Source organism: Galleria mellonella, unplaced genomic scaffold (genome assembly GCF_026898425.1).
Source record: "Galleria mellonella isolate WM207_F2 unplaced genomic scaffold, CSIRO_AGI_GalMel_v1 utg352, whole genome shotgun sequence".
Taxonomy (NCBI): domain Eukaryota; kingdom Metazoa; phylum Arthropoda; class Insecta; order Lepidoptera; family Pyralidae; genus Galleria; species Galleria mellonella.
This window is the reverse complement of record NW_026442084.1, coordinates 543,899-563,235: the sequence shown is the minus strand read 5'-3', so window position 1 is coordinate 563,235 and position 19,337 is coordinate 543,899. Positions and strand designations below refer to the sequence as shown.

General features: G+C 30.7%; 1 protein-coding gene across 23 annotated transcripts in view; it reads left to right on the top strand.

The window, feature by feature from the left end:
- LOC113511379 (zinc finger protein 628) overlaps window positions 1-19,337 on the top strand; it is a 154,366-nt gene that overhangs the window by 60,835 nt on the left and 74,194 nt on the right. For 5 of the 23 annotated variants that reach the window (XM_052897028.1, XM_052897034.1, XM_052897021.1 and 2 more), the window contains exons 2-5: window positions 3,200-3,825; window positions 5,966-6,061; window positions 7,080-7,178; window positions 8,419-8,511. In XM_052897028.1, the coding sequence (XP_052752988.1) occupies window positions 3,289-3,825; window positions 5,966-6,061; window positions 7,080-7,178; window positions 8,419-8,511 (825 nt within the window). In that variant the 5' untranslated portion in view covers window positions 3,200-3,288. Of the gene's footprint in view, window positions 1-2,966; window positions 3,073-3,199; window positions 3,826-5,965; window positions 6,062-7,079; window positions 7,179-8,418; window positions 8,512-19,337 lie in introns of those variants that run through there. The other 18 variants (XM_052897032.1, XM_052897026.1, XM_052897024.1 and 15 more) reach the window with 17 other exon arrangements.

The window sequence follows — 19,337 nt, the reverse complement described above, 5'->3', positions numbered from 1 at the left end:
TCACAAGTTAGGGCAAACAATACAATTTTTCATTAAAATTGGTTGAACAATTCCGAAGATTAATATAAACGAACATCGTAACAAGGGACTTCTATATATTAAAATATTTCAATATCCATCCATGCAAGACCAATTTGAAGTTAATTTTTTAAGAAATAAAGTTTTGGTTCGGTGTAAAGCTCTTCTAATACTAAATATCGTAAACATTGTGTTCCAAATGTAGTTCCACTTTTCTATCAACCCTTTCATGCGACGTGTCTGTAAGTTTTAAACGCTACTGTCCGGTAGATGTCCCATTTTGTTAACATATTTACAGTAATTAATATTTCACATTAGATTATCTGTAACGAAATCTAAATTCAGTTAACATTGAATTATTAAATACTACACCCTGATTACTATATTAACTTTCCGGCTTTGCACGATAGAATTTTCGAAAATAATATATGTAGCCTATGTCGCTATCTGATTATGTAGCTTTCTGTAGGTGAAAGAATTTTTAAAATTGGTCGAGTAGCTTTTGAATTTATTCATTACAAACAAACAAATTAAATCTTTCTTCATTACGACATTTGTAAGGATAAAAATACATTATCAAAAAAAGAATTTGAGTATTAAAAGACAAAACCAAATTTATTGTAGGTAGTCAATTTCCTAAAATAATGTCCACTTAATTTTTAACAATTATTATTTGAAATCATTAAGCAAATAACTATAAACAGGCATATTTATAGTAACTGTTTCTATGCTATTATGATATATATAAATAAAAATAGTTATAAACCATTATTACATATTCAAAGTATTAATAAATTATGTACATAATTCTCAATAATATATTTAAATGATTACCTTAACAATTTATATAATAATTCCAATAAAATTCTCGTCCGAATAACCTTGATTACACAGGGCGACATCTGTTTTAATAGCGCCCTCTATTCGTCCTTTAACGATTGGAAAATAGCTAGCTTTTTCACTGTTTCCAATAGAATAATTCAATTATGTTTCTTAATTAAATGTAAAAATAAATTCAGAATATTGCTTACGTTTACATAACTTTTAACTTTTATATTATAAGTGTATATTTTTATTTATTTTTTGTGTTGAAAATTTAAAAATAAAAAAAAGAAATAAAAAAATACTATATTGATACACAACATGATCGTTACTCGATCTCAACTTAATTCAGTGTTCATATACCGTATCGGACACCACTCCCATAACCACGCCTGCTTCACATGGCACCACCTTATAATTGTCTAACGCATAATGACTTTTAGATCTATGCCTTGATTGTCCATCTATTGTATGCGAATATGAACTTTTTTCTTTGAATATTTTTTCTTCCTTTATGTTATATCTAAACATATTTAAAATCATGTCTATTTAAGTAAGAAACTGCTGCCATCTGGTTTATATTTAATAGAGATGTTACCTACTAAATTAATTATATTTAAAACTTATAATACAAATGGAAATTATACTTACGTAATTATTGCCAGTTAATTTACTAAATTTAAACGTTATTTAACTATTGACAACATTATCATTATTATAGTAACTTTTACTTTTAAAATAAATAACAACCCCAAAACGCCATCTACTACTGTTTCAAATTTCTGATACCACAATATTTGTCTTCCCAACTCATATAAGCTCGTCAATTAAAGAAAAACATAATTTCTAGGGTTATGTAGTACCAAAATACTGTTTCGAATTAGGTATAAAATATTATGAGTATAACAAGTTTCATTGCTATACGTAAGTTATGTTTACTTAATTACCTAAATCATCAACTATTTTTAAATTAAAATAGATAGGTATTATGCCAATCAAGAATAAGGTTCATAATTTTTTATTGAAAAAAAAAACATCGGATTTATATAACTAAACGTTAGTTTTATATACTTCAATTATTATCATAGGTATTATATTAATAGTAGTAAAAATAGCTAGAAAAAATAAAACAGGAAAGTATTTTTGATAGTAATATTACAAAAATATTTTATTTAGTGAAAAATTAAAGTGTTAATTTATATGTAGTTAATATTTTGCTTTATATTATTAAGATTATTTCATTGCGTACAAACAGTGACAACATACGGACGTCTAACGCCATCTTTCGAGGGGTAGTGATAACGCTGTGATCTGAAATTACGAAGTTATAAATAGACTTATTCGTTTCTTATTTCGTCTTTACAAGTAATTAGATAAAAACTTTTTATTTGAGTATTTAAAGCTTTTTTTATTAGTGAACTACATAGTTGCGGTAAAGACTCGGAGATGCCTACATTAAAATTGTTTGTACCAAGTATATAGATAGCTTTCAGAACATTATAATAAGAAAAAAAGTTTAGCAAATCCCATTTTCCGAAGAGTAGGTAAGAAAAAATGTAAAACCACATCAAAATGCCGTTGGCTAACACCCCATAATCCAAGCCCCGCCTGGAGAGAAAAAAAATACCATAATAAAAGAGGCGTCTACAGAAAGAAATACTTCAGTAGCCCTCGCGAAACAGCGCCATTCTAATCTCTATAGTGCGAGCGAGATAGAGCCTATTAAGAAAAAATCACAAAGAAACGCATTCTTTTCCATTTCCTCCCTCAATTAAAAAAATGGGGAGCGCTACTCGTCCCGTTCTAACACGCTGGGGTGCGACGGAAACGAGGTCGGGCGAGCGAGAGGGGCGACCACCCTCGTCCTTCGCGCCCTTTTTAATAGTTCTTGCGGCCGTGGTCCGAACGGTCCGTCGGTCGCGTCCGGCGTCCGGCGTACGGGCGCGGGGCGCGCGGCGCTCACACGACCGTCGCCTGCCGCCGGCCGCGCCGTCTTTTCCTTGGCCGGACGCATTTTTCCGCGGAAAAAACGCTGGGCGCGTGCGCCCGGCGTCGGTGGGGATGTTCTTGAGGACGTCTAAGGCGGCCGGCACGGCGGGGGCGGCGCCGCGTCTTGCTAGTTGGAGCGGCGTCTTCGGCTGGCGCGCGCGTCCTCCCCACCCCGCAAGAAAGCGTCGCGACGTTAAGTTTTCCACCAAGAAGTTAGTCGTCGCCCGCCCGCGTCTCAAGAAGGTCTCGCTTCCGCCTACCCTGAGCCTCACTTAGCTTTTCCGGGGTGACTTTTCGCGTTCACTGCGTTAACTTATCGCGGAGTTTTACAGTTCGCGTGTAGTTACTAACCGCGCTTCTTCACTTCCAGATTGCCGGAAACAAAACAGACAAAAAGTGCAATAGCGAAGCGAGAGATCGCATGAATTCGTTGTGACGATACGCCCGAAACTGGAATTAATGTTGAAATACTTCAATGAGAACATATCCCTAGCGCTGCAGGAGAGATACAGGGACCTCCATGATTATCGGAAGACGGAAGCGGTAGAGGAGGGATCACCGAGGGAGGCGAAAGTACCGAAAATAGCTGAGGAAGGAGACCAGGTCGGCGGCGAGGGCGCCTTCGAGCCGAGCGCCGCGCCGCCGTTCCAGAGGTTGCTGGAGGCTCCCAAAGAGGAGGACAACTTTGTGGCGAGTTGGCTCCAGAACTCCTTTAAGATGACTGCAGCCGAAGGGAACTCAGAAGCCTCCGCTGGAGGCAGTGCTTTAGATCTCAGGGCGACGCCGATCTCGCTGCACATCCCGGCGTTGCAACAAGCGGCGGAGGCTCAGCGGTTTAAAATGCAAGACTTTTGGAACAGGAGTCGGCCAGGGTCTCCCGCCCAAGAGCAGCTGCCAGAAAGCCAGAGCCAGCCTGGACCAGCTCCGCCGACTCCTCAGCCGCCAGCTACTCCTGACCATAAGATCATCACGGAAAAACTAGTGAACGAAATCCAGGTGAGTGTTTTTTTTTTGTATCTAATATACCCTATTTAATATTATTGTATCAAGACATTAAAGGAGGGCATAAGTTTTTTTTTTTAATTAATTTTTATATATATTTTATTTTATAAACTATAAAAGTGTTTTTAAAAAAATTTGTTTAATATTTTGGTATTGATAAATTAATCCCGTTAAAAATAAAAATAAAATAAAAAGAAAAAAACTAAGATCAAAAGACATAGTTCCGACGGCTAGTTGCGGGTTGAATTCTATTTATTGCAACATATTTAGTGGCACTATTTTTTAAATATAATTGTGATAATATAATATTTTTTATTAACTGTATAAAACAAAAATTATATATATAAGTAAATTAATTAATTATTAGGAATAAATAAAAAAGATTATTAATTCACTGGATTAAATTTTAAATAATTTATCTTGCACTAATGAAATATTTTTTGATAAAATAATTTTCTTAAAAGATCTAAAGACAACCAGACAAAATAACCGTCTTTCGTATGCGAGAAGTGATGATCGACTGACCTCAAGATATTACAAACTCACAAACCCGTTCCAAATTTAAATGATCCCTTCTTTAAAAAAAAAAAAAACAGTCTCAAGAATCCACGGCAACATTGTGTATAGCTTTTGTTAATATAAGAAAGGGTTAAGGGCCTTGACTCGGAACTTATTATTAAATCGTTTTTGTCCTTATGTCGCATCCGGTTTTACAAAGGATATGTAAATTACAATAATCTGTGATAATTCTATTATTTCGGTATTAGCCTGTGATCAACTTGTCGTTACTTTCAATTTTACTCATTTTTGTATTTTCTTTTACTCCATGACAAATGTTTGTTTGAGCATATGGCTCATAATTATTTTATAGGCAACGCGTCGCTCAACGAATACTGTTATTTAGAACTAATATTATTTTATTTGCCCCTTCCGGTGACCTGTAATTTCCAAATTGTTTGTTTGATATAAGAAAGACATGTTTTTCGTAGTCATAAAACTAACAACTTACATTTTTAATTAAAAAAGGAAACTGTATAGTCTACTGTTGGAGGCGTTATACGCGTTCTTAATTCATATTTTAAAAACAGAAGAAGGAAGAATATTACTTTTTAAATTAGTTTCGGATTCGCTCACCTTGCATTTGTCTATTTCCCACGGCGCGGCGGATTAGGGCGTTCATTGTGATATTATTTTTTTAATTTTTTTTTGCCTTGCATTGTTTCACGAAGGGGTGTTGACAGTTATTTGTTGCTGCGAATCTGTTCTCATTCCATTTTTTTTTGTTTTAAATTTTGTTTGAATAACGAACCGGTTTGTGCCAGTTCATGTTTCGTATTCATTTGATTTTTTTGATCAATAGAGATTTAACGGTTCAACACTACGCTAGTAACTGCGCTTTTGTGGTTAAAGTTTTTGTAAATAACGGTTAATTAAAATTTGATTTATTAATATTTTTGTGCTCATACCATTGAGTCAAGAGTTTATTATCAAAATAACAGTAAAATAAATTTTAACCAGTCGGTTACCGCATTAATTTTTTTTTATATAATTTGTATAAATTATTTTTTATGGAAATCTTGTAAAATAGTTGAATAATTTGTACTTCATAATATGTTTTATAAAGGAATAGGTGTGTATAAAAGTTTTGTGGTTAAAATGTTTGTAAATAACAGTTAACTATAATTTATTTATTAATATTTTTTATAATCTAGTCGTCAACGACCTGACCGAAGGATTATAGTCAAAATTATGTGTATAAAATTTTTTTAGTTTCAAAATTAAATTTACTTTGTCATTCCATTCTCCATTAGTAATTGCATTAATATTATTTATTATAATCAATTTTTAATATAATTTACCTGAATTAATTCTTCATGAAAATCATGTAAAATATTTAAGAAATATATCCCTTTTAATATCTTTTATAAAACAATAAAAGTGTGTATGTAATGTATGGATTTAAAATAATTCCTATTTTGCTTGCTACATAATTAATTTTTGAAAATAATAATAAAATGGATAAATATTTCTGAATTATATATGCCAGTTTTATTTATATGCTTTTTTTTCTTTGAAATTCATATAGTTGTCTCTCTTTTTCACGCCCGCCGCGCCGTACGTTGGAACGGGACAGCAGCAGCAATCGCCGTCCGCAGACTCGACGATGAGCGAGAGATCGCTCGTACCGTTTGCGCTGGTAAATTTACTGTCTACACTCAGTAATGTCGATGTAAATAATATTTTATAACTTTCAATGTCATGTTCCGTGTGCATATGTTTTAGAAAAACTTTATTTTTCGTAACGTAATCGGGAAAAAGATCGGTTATTTTTTTTGCGTTTAAAAACATTTTGTTCTATTTTTAAAAATTATCTTATTTTTTTGCGCTTGTGACTAATTTCTTATTGTTACTATTTTGTAATACTTAGCATGAGCACGAAGTGTTTTTTTTTATCACTTACGGCGGTTTTATTTTACGGGGTAAGTTTATTTTAAATGTTTACAATATTGTTATTACTGTCGCATGTTAATTATATTTCCAATATTTACTAATAGCAGCTTTCTTGTAATTTATTGATTGCTTCGTATTTGTAGATAGATATTTAATTTTTTTTTCTAAGAGAATTATATTCTTTGAATTTCTTTTTTATTCTTATATTTTGAAGAGGGTTTATTCTTTAAAAATATACCACTCCCATATTGGTAACAATCGATTTATGCATTGAATTTCTATCTCTCATAGATATGTAAATTTAGTAAAAGTAGGTACTTTTACTAAATTAATTAATTTATTCTTTATAAATATTAAATAGATGATAACAATTACATGTGACTGATCTGAACACAAACAAGTAGAGTAGGTATATACCTGCCTTAGTTGTCTCTTAGTATTCTTAACGAAATTTTAAAACTTCAGTAGCCACATACCTATAGTATTTAGTATATTAATTACATATATATAACATACTATTTTAAAAAATAATTAAAAAAAAAATCCTTTATAGAGAATATCCATAAAAGTTATATATATTTAAATCTTTTTGTTCTTTTTCATATTGCTTTTAATAGTTTTTTAAAAATAGAAAAGCTTGCTTAATAATAATCTATCTATTAGAGTGAATAAGAAATTAAAAAAAGAACATATTAAAACCACGTGTCTATTTTAAACTCGTTTTAATATCATTCGAAAATCGAACACGCTTTTCTAAGCAGTTAATAACACGAGTAACGTTTTGTTTTTGCACGCAGCCACAGCAACAGTCGCCAACAGGGGACGGCCCGATCGGCGATCGCAACACAATGTTGCCTTTCGCATTGGTAAATTTCCTGAATAGCCTCAATATCGATGTAATTATTTTCTTTACTTTATCTTCACTAGTTTGTCGCTTAGTTAGTACTATGGGAACTCATTTCGATTAGAAATTCTAAAATCGAATTCGATATACGAATAATTGAACTATCATTTATAGCTTTTTATATTTATAGGTTTAGAGTAAAATTACTTTTTCAGTTTTCTTTTTTTTTATTCCTTTTAATATAGTATTGCGATTAAATAATGTAATTAAATTCCCGCGTAAGGAGGTGTAACACCTGAGTTCGTATATTAGTTATCGAAAAGTGTAATTAAATTAGTATTTTAAATAAAGTATTCAGTACAATAAAACAGTAAAAGAAACAATTATGATTTTTTGTTTTACCTGTGTCCTATTATTTGAATTGGCACATTACATTTATTTCTTTTACTGAAAAATACACAAGTTTAAAAAAAAAACAATAATTATCTTATAGGTGTATAATTTTAATTGAAATAAATACATTATAAATTACAATTGTAGGTATTACCTACAATTGTAATTTGTAATGTATTTATTTAACAAAAAATAAATGATAATTATAACAAACAAATACGTAATAATATTCAAAATTATAAATTTAAAATGAAAATAAACCAACCATGTGGTGTATTTTCGATATGCCGATTTTAGGAAAACTTGTATTTTATCTCCCGATGATGATTTAAAACAGTTCATAGAACCAAGTGCTTCAGTATTTAATGTTTCTCCAACATACAATGTTTGTTTATGATCTTATTTTAGTAACAATCGAATGAGTTTCCGTAATTGCGCTCGTTACTTTTTCATTTAACAGTGAGTTTTATCCCGGTTTCATTTCGGTCCTTTTTCGCATGTTTTCTCTTTACATCTAATTATATTTATAGTTGTATATCATAATTTTGTTGTTATTCATTAATCATTTGTGATAAAGCTCACTGTAAAAATTTGACTTGATAATAGGAATATTAAGAATTTGGAATATATATACGTACATATTAATATTTTGTATTGCAATAACTATGCTAGATTACAATACATTATGTATTTGTCACGTGATTGGCCACAAAATAATATAATTTTGTTAATATTTATTATGTTTATTTGATGAAAATAAAATTGATATTCTTATATAGAACATTTTTTTTCTAAACAAGGTGGAATGCCGTAATATTCCGTTTTATCAAGAATATAACTAACCTAAATTGATTAATGTCACTGATATTTTTATTAATAATTTATTTCGTTTCACGCAGCAACAAGCAAGATCTGGCCAGAGCATCAGCGAGAGAACCCTGGAAGAATGCTGGTCTACACTTCAGCGAGTGAGTTGGCATCTGTTTCAATGCGTATTGTTATCTTCCAAAAGTAGGGGACGTGCGGCGGCCATTGTGTTCTAAAACAGATTTCAAATTTCAAAAATCGAATCATAAAATATAATTGTTCTTTTTTTTATTATTTAAAACACAGTCGCCAAACCACGATCTCTATAATAAATGGGGTATTGGTTAATAGCCAATTACTCGTACATTTAATTTTAAGGTGAGTTTTAATTTTTATTTTATAACGAAATCGACTTCCTTTTACACGGTACACGTAGAAATAAATCGGCGCCATTTTCTTTTTTGCATAGATTTTATCGAATCTAGCTGCTGGTGGCAAAGGAAACACTTGTACCAGATAGGGATTTTTACGAAAGAGGAAGTGAAAAAACTATAAAATATCTATTCTCTATCTATAGTTATGTTTGCATATCCGTTAATGTATACTTAACATAGACGATAAAATGCTTTGAGGGTATTAACAATTTATTTAATCTCGTACTGTTCGATTTGTTAGCGATTATTTTCTTTTTTTTTTTTTTTGCGAACTGATGGTACCATCTGCATAAAAGGTGGTGTACGGGTTTTATATAATCCAGGAAGCAATTGAAGAGTACCTACATATTGAACATCTGCACATTTGTATTGTAGTTTTATTTTCAAATTTACTTTGTGATGAAACTATAAGAAATATTAATATAATTATGCGTATTCTTAAAACTTAAAGGTCGATCGTGTTATGTATTCTAAAGTTCAATTTACAGTATGAAATTTTATTGCGTAAATTTTTCCCGCCCAAATTGTGCAAAAAAAATTTATATTATTTACTTTTTAAGCTTTTCTTATTTACAATTTAAAAAAAAATATCGATGACTTCGGTGTTTCTGGCTTGGCTTTCGGTGTAGTAAATACGTTATTTTACATAAATGTAAAGCAAAGTAATATAAATAAATTAATTGAATTGTAAAATTTACTAATGTAACTTTTAAAATCATTCTATCAAAATAATAGTCTATACACAACAATAGTAAAAAAAAACAAGAAAAAAAAGGGAAACACAGGTGGTTGAAAAAATAAAGCGAATCATCGGACGTGGAACGGGAAAGCACAGTCGGCCAAAATAAAAACTGCGCTGTGCGGAATCGAGTACTTGATCTTTTGAGGTTACGGGACATAGGTCCCGTGGAGTGGAATAGGTATATAAATTTTAATCAATCTGAAGATATTTAAACATCTTTAGCCTGTGACGTTTATCACGTGAATGACAAAAGTATGTACAATATACAATCCAATTGCATTAAATTTATATTAAATGTTAGATTTGAATAACAAACATTTAAATTTTTGCATAAGTTTTTATATTTATAAAGTTAACACTCATAATGTCGATTTTAGTACGGGTCGTAACCGGTAGGGGCGCTGTATAAATAAAACACGATCGCTTATGAATGCTTTCTGTGTAAACTCACGGCGGATAGACAGTTTGATGTATGTATTTGTTGAATGTAGATCAGAGAATTCATTTTATACTACTCATTTATTTTCACAAACAACAATGGCACGTATGAAGTTTATGATTACAAAGTATAAGATTATTTGAAAATATCTTTTCTATTATATCATATATGTAGATACTATAGTTTCAGTAGAACTTAATGCAAATATAAACAAGTCTTGTTGGAACTTCCACATAAACTTTCTACATGAGATTAATAACAAATCGAAGTATTCAATCAATTATTGGATTTTTAAATTGTACTGCTATTGAATATGAATAGACTATTTCATGCATTTGTTTACATTTTAATTATGTTTTATTAAATTAAACTATAGTTGGGTAACGCTGTCTTTTTATGTGCTAATCGTTCAAATATCAGGTAGCACAAGACCTAAATAATATATGTAGTTTTTTTTATGTTAATAGCCTCTGATTAGAAATTTAAAATAAACCATTTTTGAGGAAGCATTTCACTTTATCTATATATTATTGTTCTAGTTCATAAGATTATAGTAATATTAATTAATACATCTTTACTATATAAAAAAAAAATATATATAATATGTGCACCAAAAATTTTTTTGATATGGACGATAATAAATTGTCGCATCGATGAAAGCATTTTAATAAAAAGGAGTTAACAATAAAAAAAAGGTATCTCCACGAATTTTTCGTCCGACGCAAAGTGCTTGATCGAAAAAAATCTCACAACATTTGCATGTCGATCCGCAATGAATTTATCGTTATTGCATTGAGATTTATTATAGTGCCGCTTTTCGAAAAAATACGCCGAAAATGACCGCGTTCCAAATTTAAAATTCAAATTGCAATTGTTCTTACGTTCGAAATTGAGACGATTTTGACGTTTGCCTCTCGTCCGGGACATGTGTTCCTCCCGTGTTCTTTTTATAATTTTTGTTTCGTACGTGACTGTACTGAAACTTTTTCAATTTTTTTTTCGTTTTCGCTATAGTAAATCAATTCAGCGTTGTCTTACTTTTTGTGTGTCGGCCTCTCTGTTATAAATATTGTTTTAAAAATGCTTTTAATGATGTACGAAACTCCGTAAGTGTTGTCGAGTGCTTTATAGTCGCTTAGAGTTATTTTTTATTTTTTTTTCCAAATGGAATGTCTGGCTGGAAATAAGTTTTGCAAAGTTTTTTTTTTTAATGAAAAAGGGTAGCCGAGATAATGAAATTGTTTTTTTAAGCGAGTTCGACTGTAACATCTTGTAACAAGTAACGGGGGCGAATGGAGTGGGAGGGAGCGCGGTAATTATGAAAAGTGTCCAAGGAGGGAGGAAAAATTGTCCGGGGCGAGGACATTTAAAAAAAGTGGTTTAATCACCGAAAGGCTTTTAAACTTAATAGGTTTGGAAGAGTACGGGGCACCGTTACTCTTTCTTTTTTAAACGTCGGTCTTAAGTTATTGGAAGTAATATTAATTAATTAACTTATTTTTTTAAATTACTAAGTTGAAATCGTTAACGTTGATTATAATAGTAATATTCTATGATAATTGGTTGGTGATTAACATGCTAATAACCAGTTTTTTTTTCTTTTACATAATAAATATGATATTATAAATAAAGAGATATGTATGAAAGGACGAATTAATTTATCACTTTATTAGTAAAACTAGGTTTGATTTTATTACACAGAAAGTAATTATAAGTCCTTATAAATTACCTAATTAAAAGTATAATGAATAAAAATACATATTTTAAACAATTATCTTCTATTCTTTAACATTGTACGAATTAAATTGATGATTTGATTATTTTATTTATTTATTGACGAATTAATTTGATTGAAAATATGATTTAAATAAATAAAAAATATAGTGTTCTATTTTTAAATATTATTCTCTCGATAAAAGAAATGATAAAAGTTATCGTTGTCTGTGTAGACGACGCGCGAGTTAACTGCATCCCGGGCGGCGACGTTTCTTCCAGTGCCACGTTTCCACCGGTAGTAGTTTATATATTTAAAACTAGCTATATTTTGCTGTTTAGTCTGCGTTAATTACGATAAATATTTTCTTTGAAACACTAATCAAGTCTCACGTTCTAGGGTTTATTTCGTTTAGTTTAATTATTATTTGGATATAATATTGATTATAAAAAAAGCTTATTCGTTATTGAAAACTAATAAAATTAACATAATACCTTCAGAAGAATTTAAAAAATTACGTAGCAGCTTAGGTTATATAGATCTATCTATCTAGAGTATCTCCATACAAATGCATCGAGCAAAAGCAGGTCAACTTTTTCATACAATTTTGCTTGATGAATAGTTATGAGTGATTCCTTTATAACTTCTATATTTATTTTGTCTTGTAAATTCTGCATCGTTTTAATGTGCAAAAACATTTTATTTAATAAATAATTATAGATACGTCAAGGTATGTTATGTGCGTAAGTAGATAGAATATTAATAAAAAAAAAGAGTTAGCTAATTTGACGATTAGCTGACAAAAAGATGACCTGTTATAAAAGCTCTGTCTACATAATATAAGCATGCCAAATAAGAAATATTATAATTGAGTTATAAAAAAAGAAAAACTGTTCTAAATTTAAATTTTTTTCATTCGATAAGTAAAAAAGATACTTATAAAAGTTATGGTCTGTGTACACGCGCTGCGAGTTAACAGCGACATTTCTTCTCGTACCTCTTTTTTCCCGGTTGTAACTTACGGCGCGGCGTGTTTTTTGGGAAAACTTGAAAATTTATTTCGCAATTAGTGGGCAAACGCTCGCAACTCGGCGCATTATTAGAAAACTTTCTTAGTGCTCGTAAAAATTCTGTTTTTTCCGACACCTGCTCGGCGTTATTTCGCTGTGAATATTTTATTATGGCTGTTTAGTGGATTTTTGTAACTTCGCTTGTAAAAAAGTTACGACACACATAAGGTTAGATACTAATAAAGTAACACAATTTTTTTATTACAAGATAATTTATTTTTTATTCAAAGTTAGATAGAGTAAGATAGTATACAAATAGAATAAGAAATTAATATAAAAAATTATAATTAAAAGGAATAAAACAAATATAAAATCAAGCAATTTTTTATCGTTTTTTTTTTTAATGGATGATAATAAAATGGATGTTAAAACCCCGTCCGCGCTAACAGTATACGCTGGCGAGGCACCCGTGAGGTATGATAGGGGAGAATGAAAAGGTAGGTCAGTTAGCCCATCATGATGAATACACCTGGAATTCAGCACAATGGTTTCCAGGGGGGATCTCGTAGAGGTCGATTTGACAGAGTATAGTGTTAGCAATTGGACTAGTTCGCATTAATAACCCCTCCCTCCCCCTTGTTTGGTAAGTAGGTACAGTAATAGTAGCTTGAGTTTTGTCACGTGATAATTAGAACACTTTGTTTTATAAAAATTAGATGATGAATATGTAAGCGTATTACTGAATACTAAGAGAAGAAATTATTTTGAAAAATTCAAGTTCATAAATTGACTTTTTTTTATACTACTTAGAATGGCAAATAAGGTGATGGCCCACCTGATGGAAAGTGGTAACCGTCGCCTATAGACATGAGCAGTACCATGGACATAACAGAGCATACTGTTTCGCCCATGATACCCCGCATGCGTTGCCATCCCTGAGGACTCAGGTGTTATTCCTCTGTACCTAGTAAATTCACGCCATATCCCACCCTTCAAACCGAAACACAGCCATGTAAACACAACTGCTTTACGGTTAAAACACGAATGGGACAGAGGTACCCAACTAAAGATCACATTTAGCAAAGCAACATGCCTACCACTATGCCTAGAAGATACAAGGTATTTCCACAAAATATGCAAATTAACCAAATCATGCAATATTAAGACAACTTAATGTTTGATTTGTAACAATGTTTAACAAACAGTTTAAAATAAAATTTTCACAAACATACACAAATTGGCGGGTAAGCAGCGCTCTCTAGGGGCTCCCAGAATAAGAGAAAAACTCCACAAAAATTAGATTTCTTTTAACGCGCTTCAATAGTCTTGATACTTTGTTAATTATTTTTTATATTTAACTTTTTGCCCGCTATTTTACTTGTACGTGTATTTCAGAATTAGGAAAGTCAATGAAATGTACTACTTCTAAATGGTAACCTACTTCGAATTTTAAGTAAGATCGTTAGGTATATAACTGTAAGAACCGCATCGAATTTGGTGTAGTAGTTTTTGCATAATGTCTGAACAAACATAAAGACAGATAGATAAAATTCTTAAAAAATATTATTTTGGCATTTTTTGCTCTTATTAATAACAAGATCCTTTATATTATTTTTTCTTAAATATCTTCCATATACAGACAACGTGTGGTTACAATTTTATCATACACTAATATATATATATATATATATATATATATATATATATATATATATATATATATATATATATATATATATATATATATATATATATATATATATATATATATATACAAATGTATGGGTTTATTTGTTATTTTTTGCCGCCTTGGTGGCTCGACCAATTGTCATTAAATTTAGTACAAACACGTACAATTTTTTTTAATGGGTGATAATGGAATGGTTACCCCGCCTGCGCCATCAATATACGCTGGCGGGGCACCAGTGATGGGTGACAGGTGAGGATGAAGGCAGGTCAACTGGCTCATAATGACCAATTGAACAAGAATCAACCACTATAGTTTCCAGTGGGAACCGCGTGGAGATCGACCTGAAAGGGTGTATTGCTAGCAATGAGGCTATTAAATCTCATTACTAACAATCCCTTTCCCCTAACACATATGATTTGGAAACAAAAATAAAGGTTTCTTTTTAACTCGGCCACAGTTAATATAATAGTTACTCGGTCAATCAATAAGTCACAGTTATGCGGGTGATTAATAATTAACAGTACCGTGTCGATAGACATATTGCTTTGCGATAATGAGACTCGATTCCGGGATTCGATTCCTAGTTGGGTCAATTTAAACAATAAAAAAAAAATATATAAAAAAGAAAAAATTAAGGTTTAGGTAATTAACGCGATATTTTAAACCTAGTATAAATAAATTATAAATCCATACTAATTTGTAGTATAAATTTAACCCTTAAAAGCCTGATTTTTAAATCGAATTAAAAAATATATAAGTGTACCGTTTACTGTGTTTACTAATGGGGAAAAATAGTAAAAATAAATCAAAACAATATTTTTATATATTTATTTTAAAAAAAAAAAAAACATTTGGTAACATGTAAACAGCCAAGTATTAAAATAAAATCGATTGTAGGCGCCCAATGCGATTTATAACCCCGGTATCAAATTTGAAACTTCAGATATTTAAAGGTTAAATATAAACTTGTTTGTTTGTTACCTTATAACTCCTTAACGGCTTAACCAATCACTATGAAATTTAGTATACACGTACTATATGGGATGGAGAAGGATATAGGCTCATTTTTAACCTAATCCGTAAATATATAGCGGTCACGCGGACGAAGTCGTGGGTAAAAGTAAGTATTATAATATACTTATAATATATATGTAAAAGGAAGATTTTAAGATAAAGTTATTATTATTTTAGGGATCGTTTGGCAAATTATCGATCACGGTACCCCTTTTGATGACACATACAGATCTTTCTCGTCCTTTTTCACGCACGAGTGGGTAATCTAAGGCCGTTGCATATTATATTATATGATAACAGATTTAACCTTGTGCTTATATTGCTTTTATTTATTAATAAATAATTTAATTATAACACGACATCTTAGTGGTACATACATAATTTATTCTTTATTCCTTCTTTTTTATTCTTTATTGTACACAAAAGGGTAGTGAAATAGATAAAACAAACATTGCACAAACGCGAGTTTATCTCCAAAAAGAGATTTCTTCCAGTAAACCCAATATGAGAAAAACTGACAGTTCATTAGTAGTTACAGTCATACATGTGTACCAATCGACTTAAATGTTATAGTTAAAAATAAATAAATAAAATGTCTTTACAATTAAAAACGCCGATAGCGGTATAAATAAATGAATAAAATATATATTATATATAAGTAAATATATATAAATAGATAGATATATATTATATATAATATAAAGAGACTTTGTACAAAAGTCGATTGCTTGGGTACCTCTGTCCCATTCGTGTTTCTACCGTGAAGCAGTTGTGTTTGCATGGCTGTGTTTCGATTTGAAGGGTGGGATATGGCGTGAATTTACTGTGGGTACTGGGTACATAGGAATAACACCTGAGTCCTCAGGAATGGCAACGCATGGGGGGTATCATGGGCGAAACAGTATACTCTGTTATGTCCATGGCACTGCTCATGTCTATAGGCGACGGTTACCATTTTCTATCAGGTGGGCCGTCAGCTTGTTTGCCATTCTAAGTTGTATAAAAAAAAAATCAGCCGTTAACTGTCCACTGCTAAATACAGGCCTCTCCCATAGACAGCCATAAGGATTATCCCCATTTCTTATGGCAGAGTACCATTGGAGAGATTTTTACAATAGTTGTCATGCTTGGCAAGAGGGTCAGGACAAACATGGAAACATGAGTTACGATAGATTTGTATGGAATTTACCGTCCCATTTATAATCGAATACAACAATTGCTTTCACTGTACACTGTACTCACTGTAAGGGCAATGTAACATTGTAAAATATATATTTTACAATGGGATCATTATTATTTTTATCATACTTAACATGGAAAATAAGCGTTAATTCTTTTATACTACCATGGTGGCAAACAAGTATACGGCCCGTCTGATGTTAAATGGAGTTATCGTAGCGTATTGACGCCTATAACACCAGATATGTCACGTTGTAACTAAATAAATGAAATTACTGTAGGCAATTTTTTTTAATATTTTAAATTTTCCAGGATATTCCGAATTTAAATGAATACCAAACCCGGTAAATAACTATACTTTTAAACATTATAGAATAAATGATTCTATTATAGAAATTTAAATATCAATATTACTTACTTCAATTTTTATAAATAAACATATTTTTTAATATAATATACCATAAATTAAAAATTTTTGCATAGACTTTTTTATGAATTTACCACCCAGTTCGGAATGTAATTTCCTTTGAGAACAGGTAGAAGAAGAAGGTAGGAAACACAGCTGTTGCTTTTTGCATTCAAATAAAAGTTTATTTTCCAAAAAAAATGGAAACAGATATCTGTTTATATACCACGAATTACATAATAGAAAAACTGCAAACCAGTCGTAGTATTCTAGAATAGACCGGTCCCTAGAGAAATAATAAAGTTATTTGATTTACGTTATTCGATGATAAAATAATTATGTATGGTACTAGATATTTGTAAAAGTGAATGCAGTGCCGCGGTAACGACTCTATCACAGTACAGTGTGGAACAAATGACTCTATCATAGAAATCAAAGTGCTATAATAACATCGGTCTGCTTCGTGATCTGTCCCTTCCTCATTACAGTATGCGTATATGTCTCTTATAATTACCATATCCATGTAAAAGTAGTTCTTGATTTAAAAAAAAAAAGTGTTTAATTTCTTGTTTTGAAAATAACGGAATAACGCAGTGATTCTCAACCACTGTGCCGCGGCACTTTTGTGTGCCGCCAAATTTTAAAAGTGTGCCGCCAAATTTTGCAAATATTTAAAAATTTTGTCATAAACTATTTATGCAGTGTGTTGTATAGTGAGTAAATAATTTTTATCTTTTTCTTTGTGTGCCGCCAAATTTTGAAATCGTTAAATATGTGCCGCAACAAAAAAAAGATTGAGAATCACTGGAATAACGTTATTTTATATAATTCAATTGTGTTTAAAAAAAACACTGACTTCAATCGGGGCAAAAGTAGATATTTCGATTTGAAAACTAAACTGCTAAACCATTTTCATAAAATTTCTATGGGATTAATCTGTAAGTATATCCTTTCAGACAAAAAAAATCCAAATCGGTTTACAACGGATGTATAATAAATATAAATAAAAATACCTCCTTTTTTGGAGTCGGTTAAAAGTATATAAAATTTAAAATATATAATTTAAATAAAAAAAAAATAGTAAAAATTACAGTATGCTAAGTACTTACACATAATATGTTATTAAACTATATTCTGTAACTTATTTTGTATAAGTACAATACAAAAACAATCTTTGATAGGCGTCAAATAAGAGCTACTTCGTTTTACACAGTCGTAAGCTTGTTGCTTTACGTAAATACGGTATCGGGTTTAATTCTCAATTGGGCAAACCTAGAAAATGAAATTTTTTTAATAAATTTCTATTGAAATAAAAATAAATTTATTTTTGAAATGTATATTTTTTTAAATATTAATATAATATTAATAGCGATAAGACCGCCTTTTGTACCTTTATGTGTATATTTCAATCTGTATTTATGTTACTGTATTTCACTTGAATTATTCACTTGTCATTGTATATTTTTATTTATAGTGCAATAAAGAGTTAAATAAATAAATATATTTTTTAAAATGTTTTTAAGCCAAGTATCTAGAACGTTTATTTACATTACACCGTAGCTAATGGCTCGTGCTGCGGAGTAAAAAAGGCGACGGCACCGGTAGAAGATAAAAATTAGCTGAAATTAAAAGATGCTAACGAACGCCATTCTGTTTCCTGCCTCTCCGGGCGGCGTCTACTAATTTTTGCCCTATTTGTATTTTTTTTTTATAGATACTAGTCTCTCTGGAGTGTTTATTTACTTACATTAAAATTATATGTTCTTATTAACGTTAAAACATTAATTTTATTAACGTTTTACGAAATACTGTTTTTATATTATAATTTTACTAAAAGAAGACTTTGTATAAAAGTCGTCTGCTTGGGTACTTTTGTCCCATTCGTGTTTCTACTAAATCAGTGTTTACATGTCTGTGTTTCGGTTCGTAGGGTGGGTGATGGCAGTGAAATTACAGGGTTCAGTGGTATAACACCTTAGACCTTAGGTATAGCAATGAATAAAGGGTATCATGGGCGACACAGTATACTCTGTTACGTCCATGTAATACATAACACAGAAAGAAATTATATTTAATTCATTATCGACCGACTTCAAAAAGAATGAGGGTCCAAATTTAGTTGTATTTTTTTTTTATTGTAATTTATTATAATCGCAATGATTGTAAACTATGGGTATATACTTGAAAAAAAAAGATATTATTATTGTTATAACCTCATAACTCCGTTAGATATGAATCGTTTTGGAAAATTATATTTTTATCACTAAATATGTATAATATAATTTCAAATTGATCGGTCTCCCCTTATTGGGAGGTTTTTACATTATTTATATCCAATTATCATCAAAGAACTATAAAGGTTTATATTGTTTTTGGATTCAAT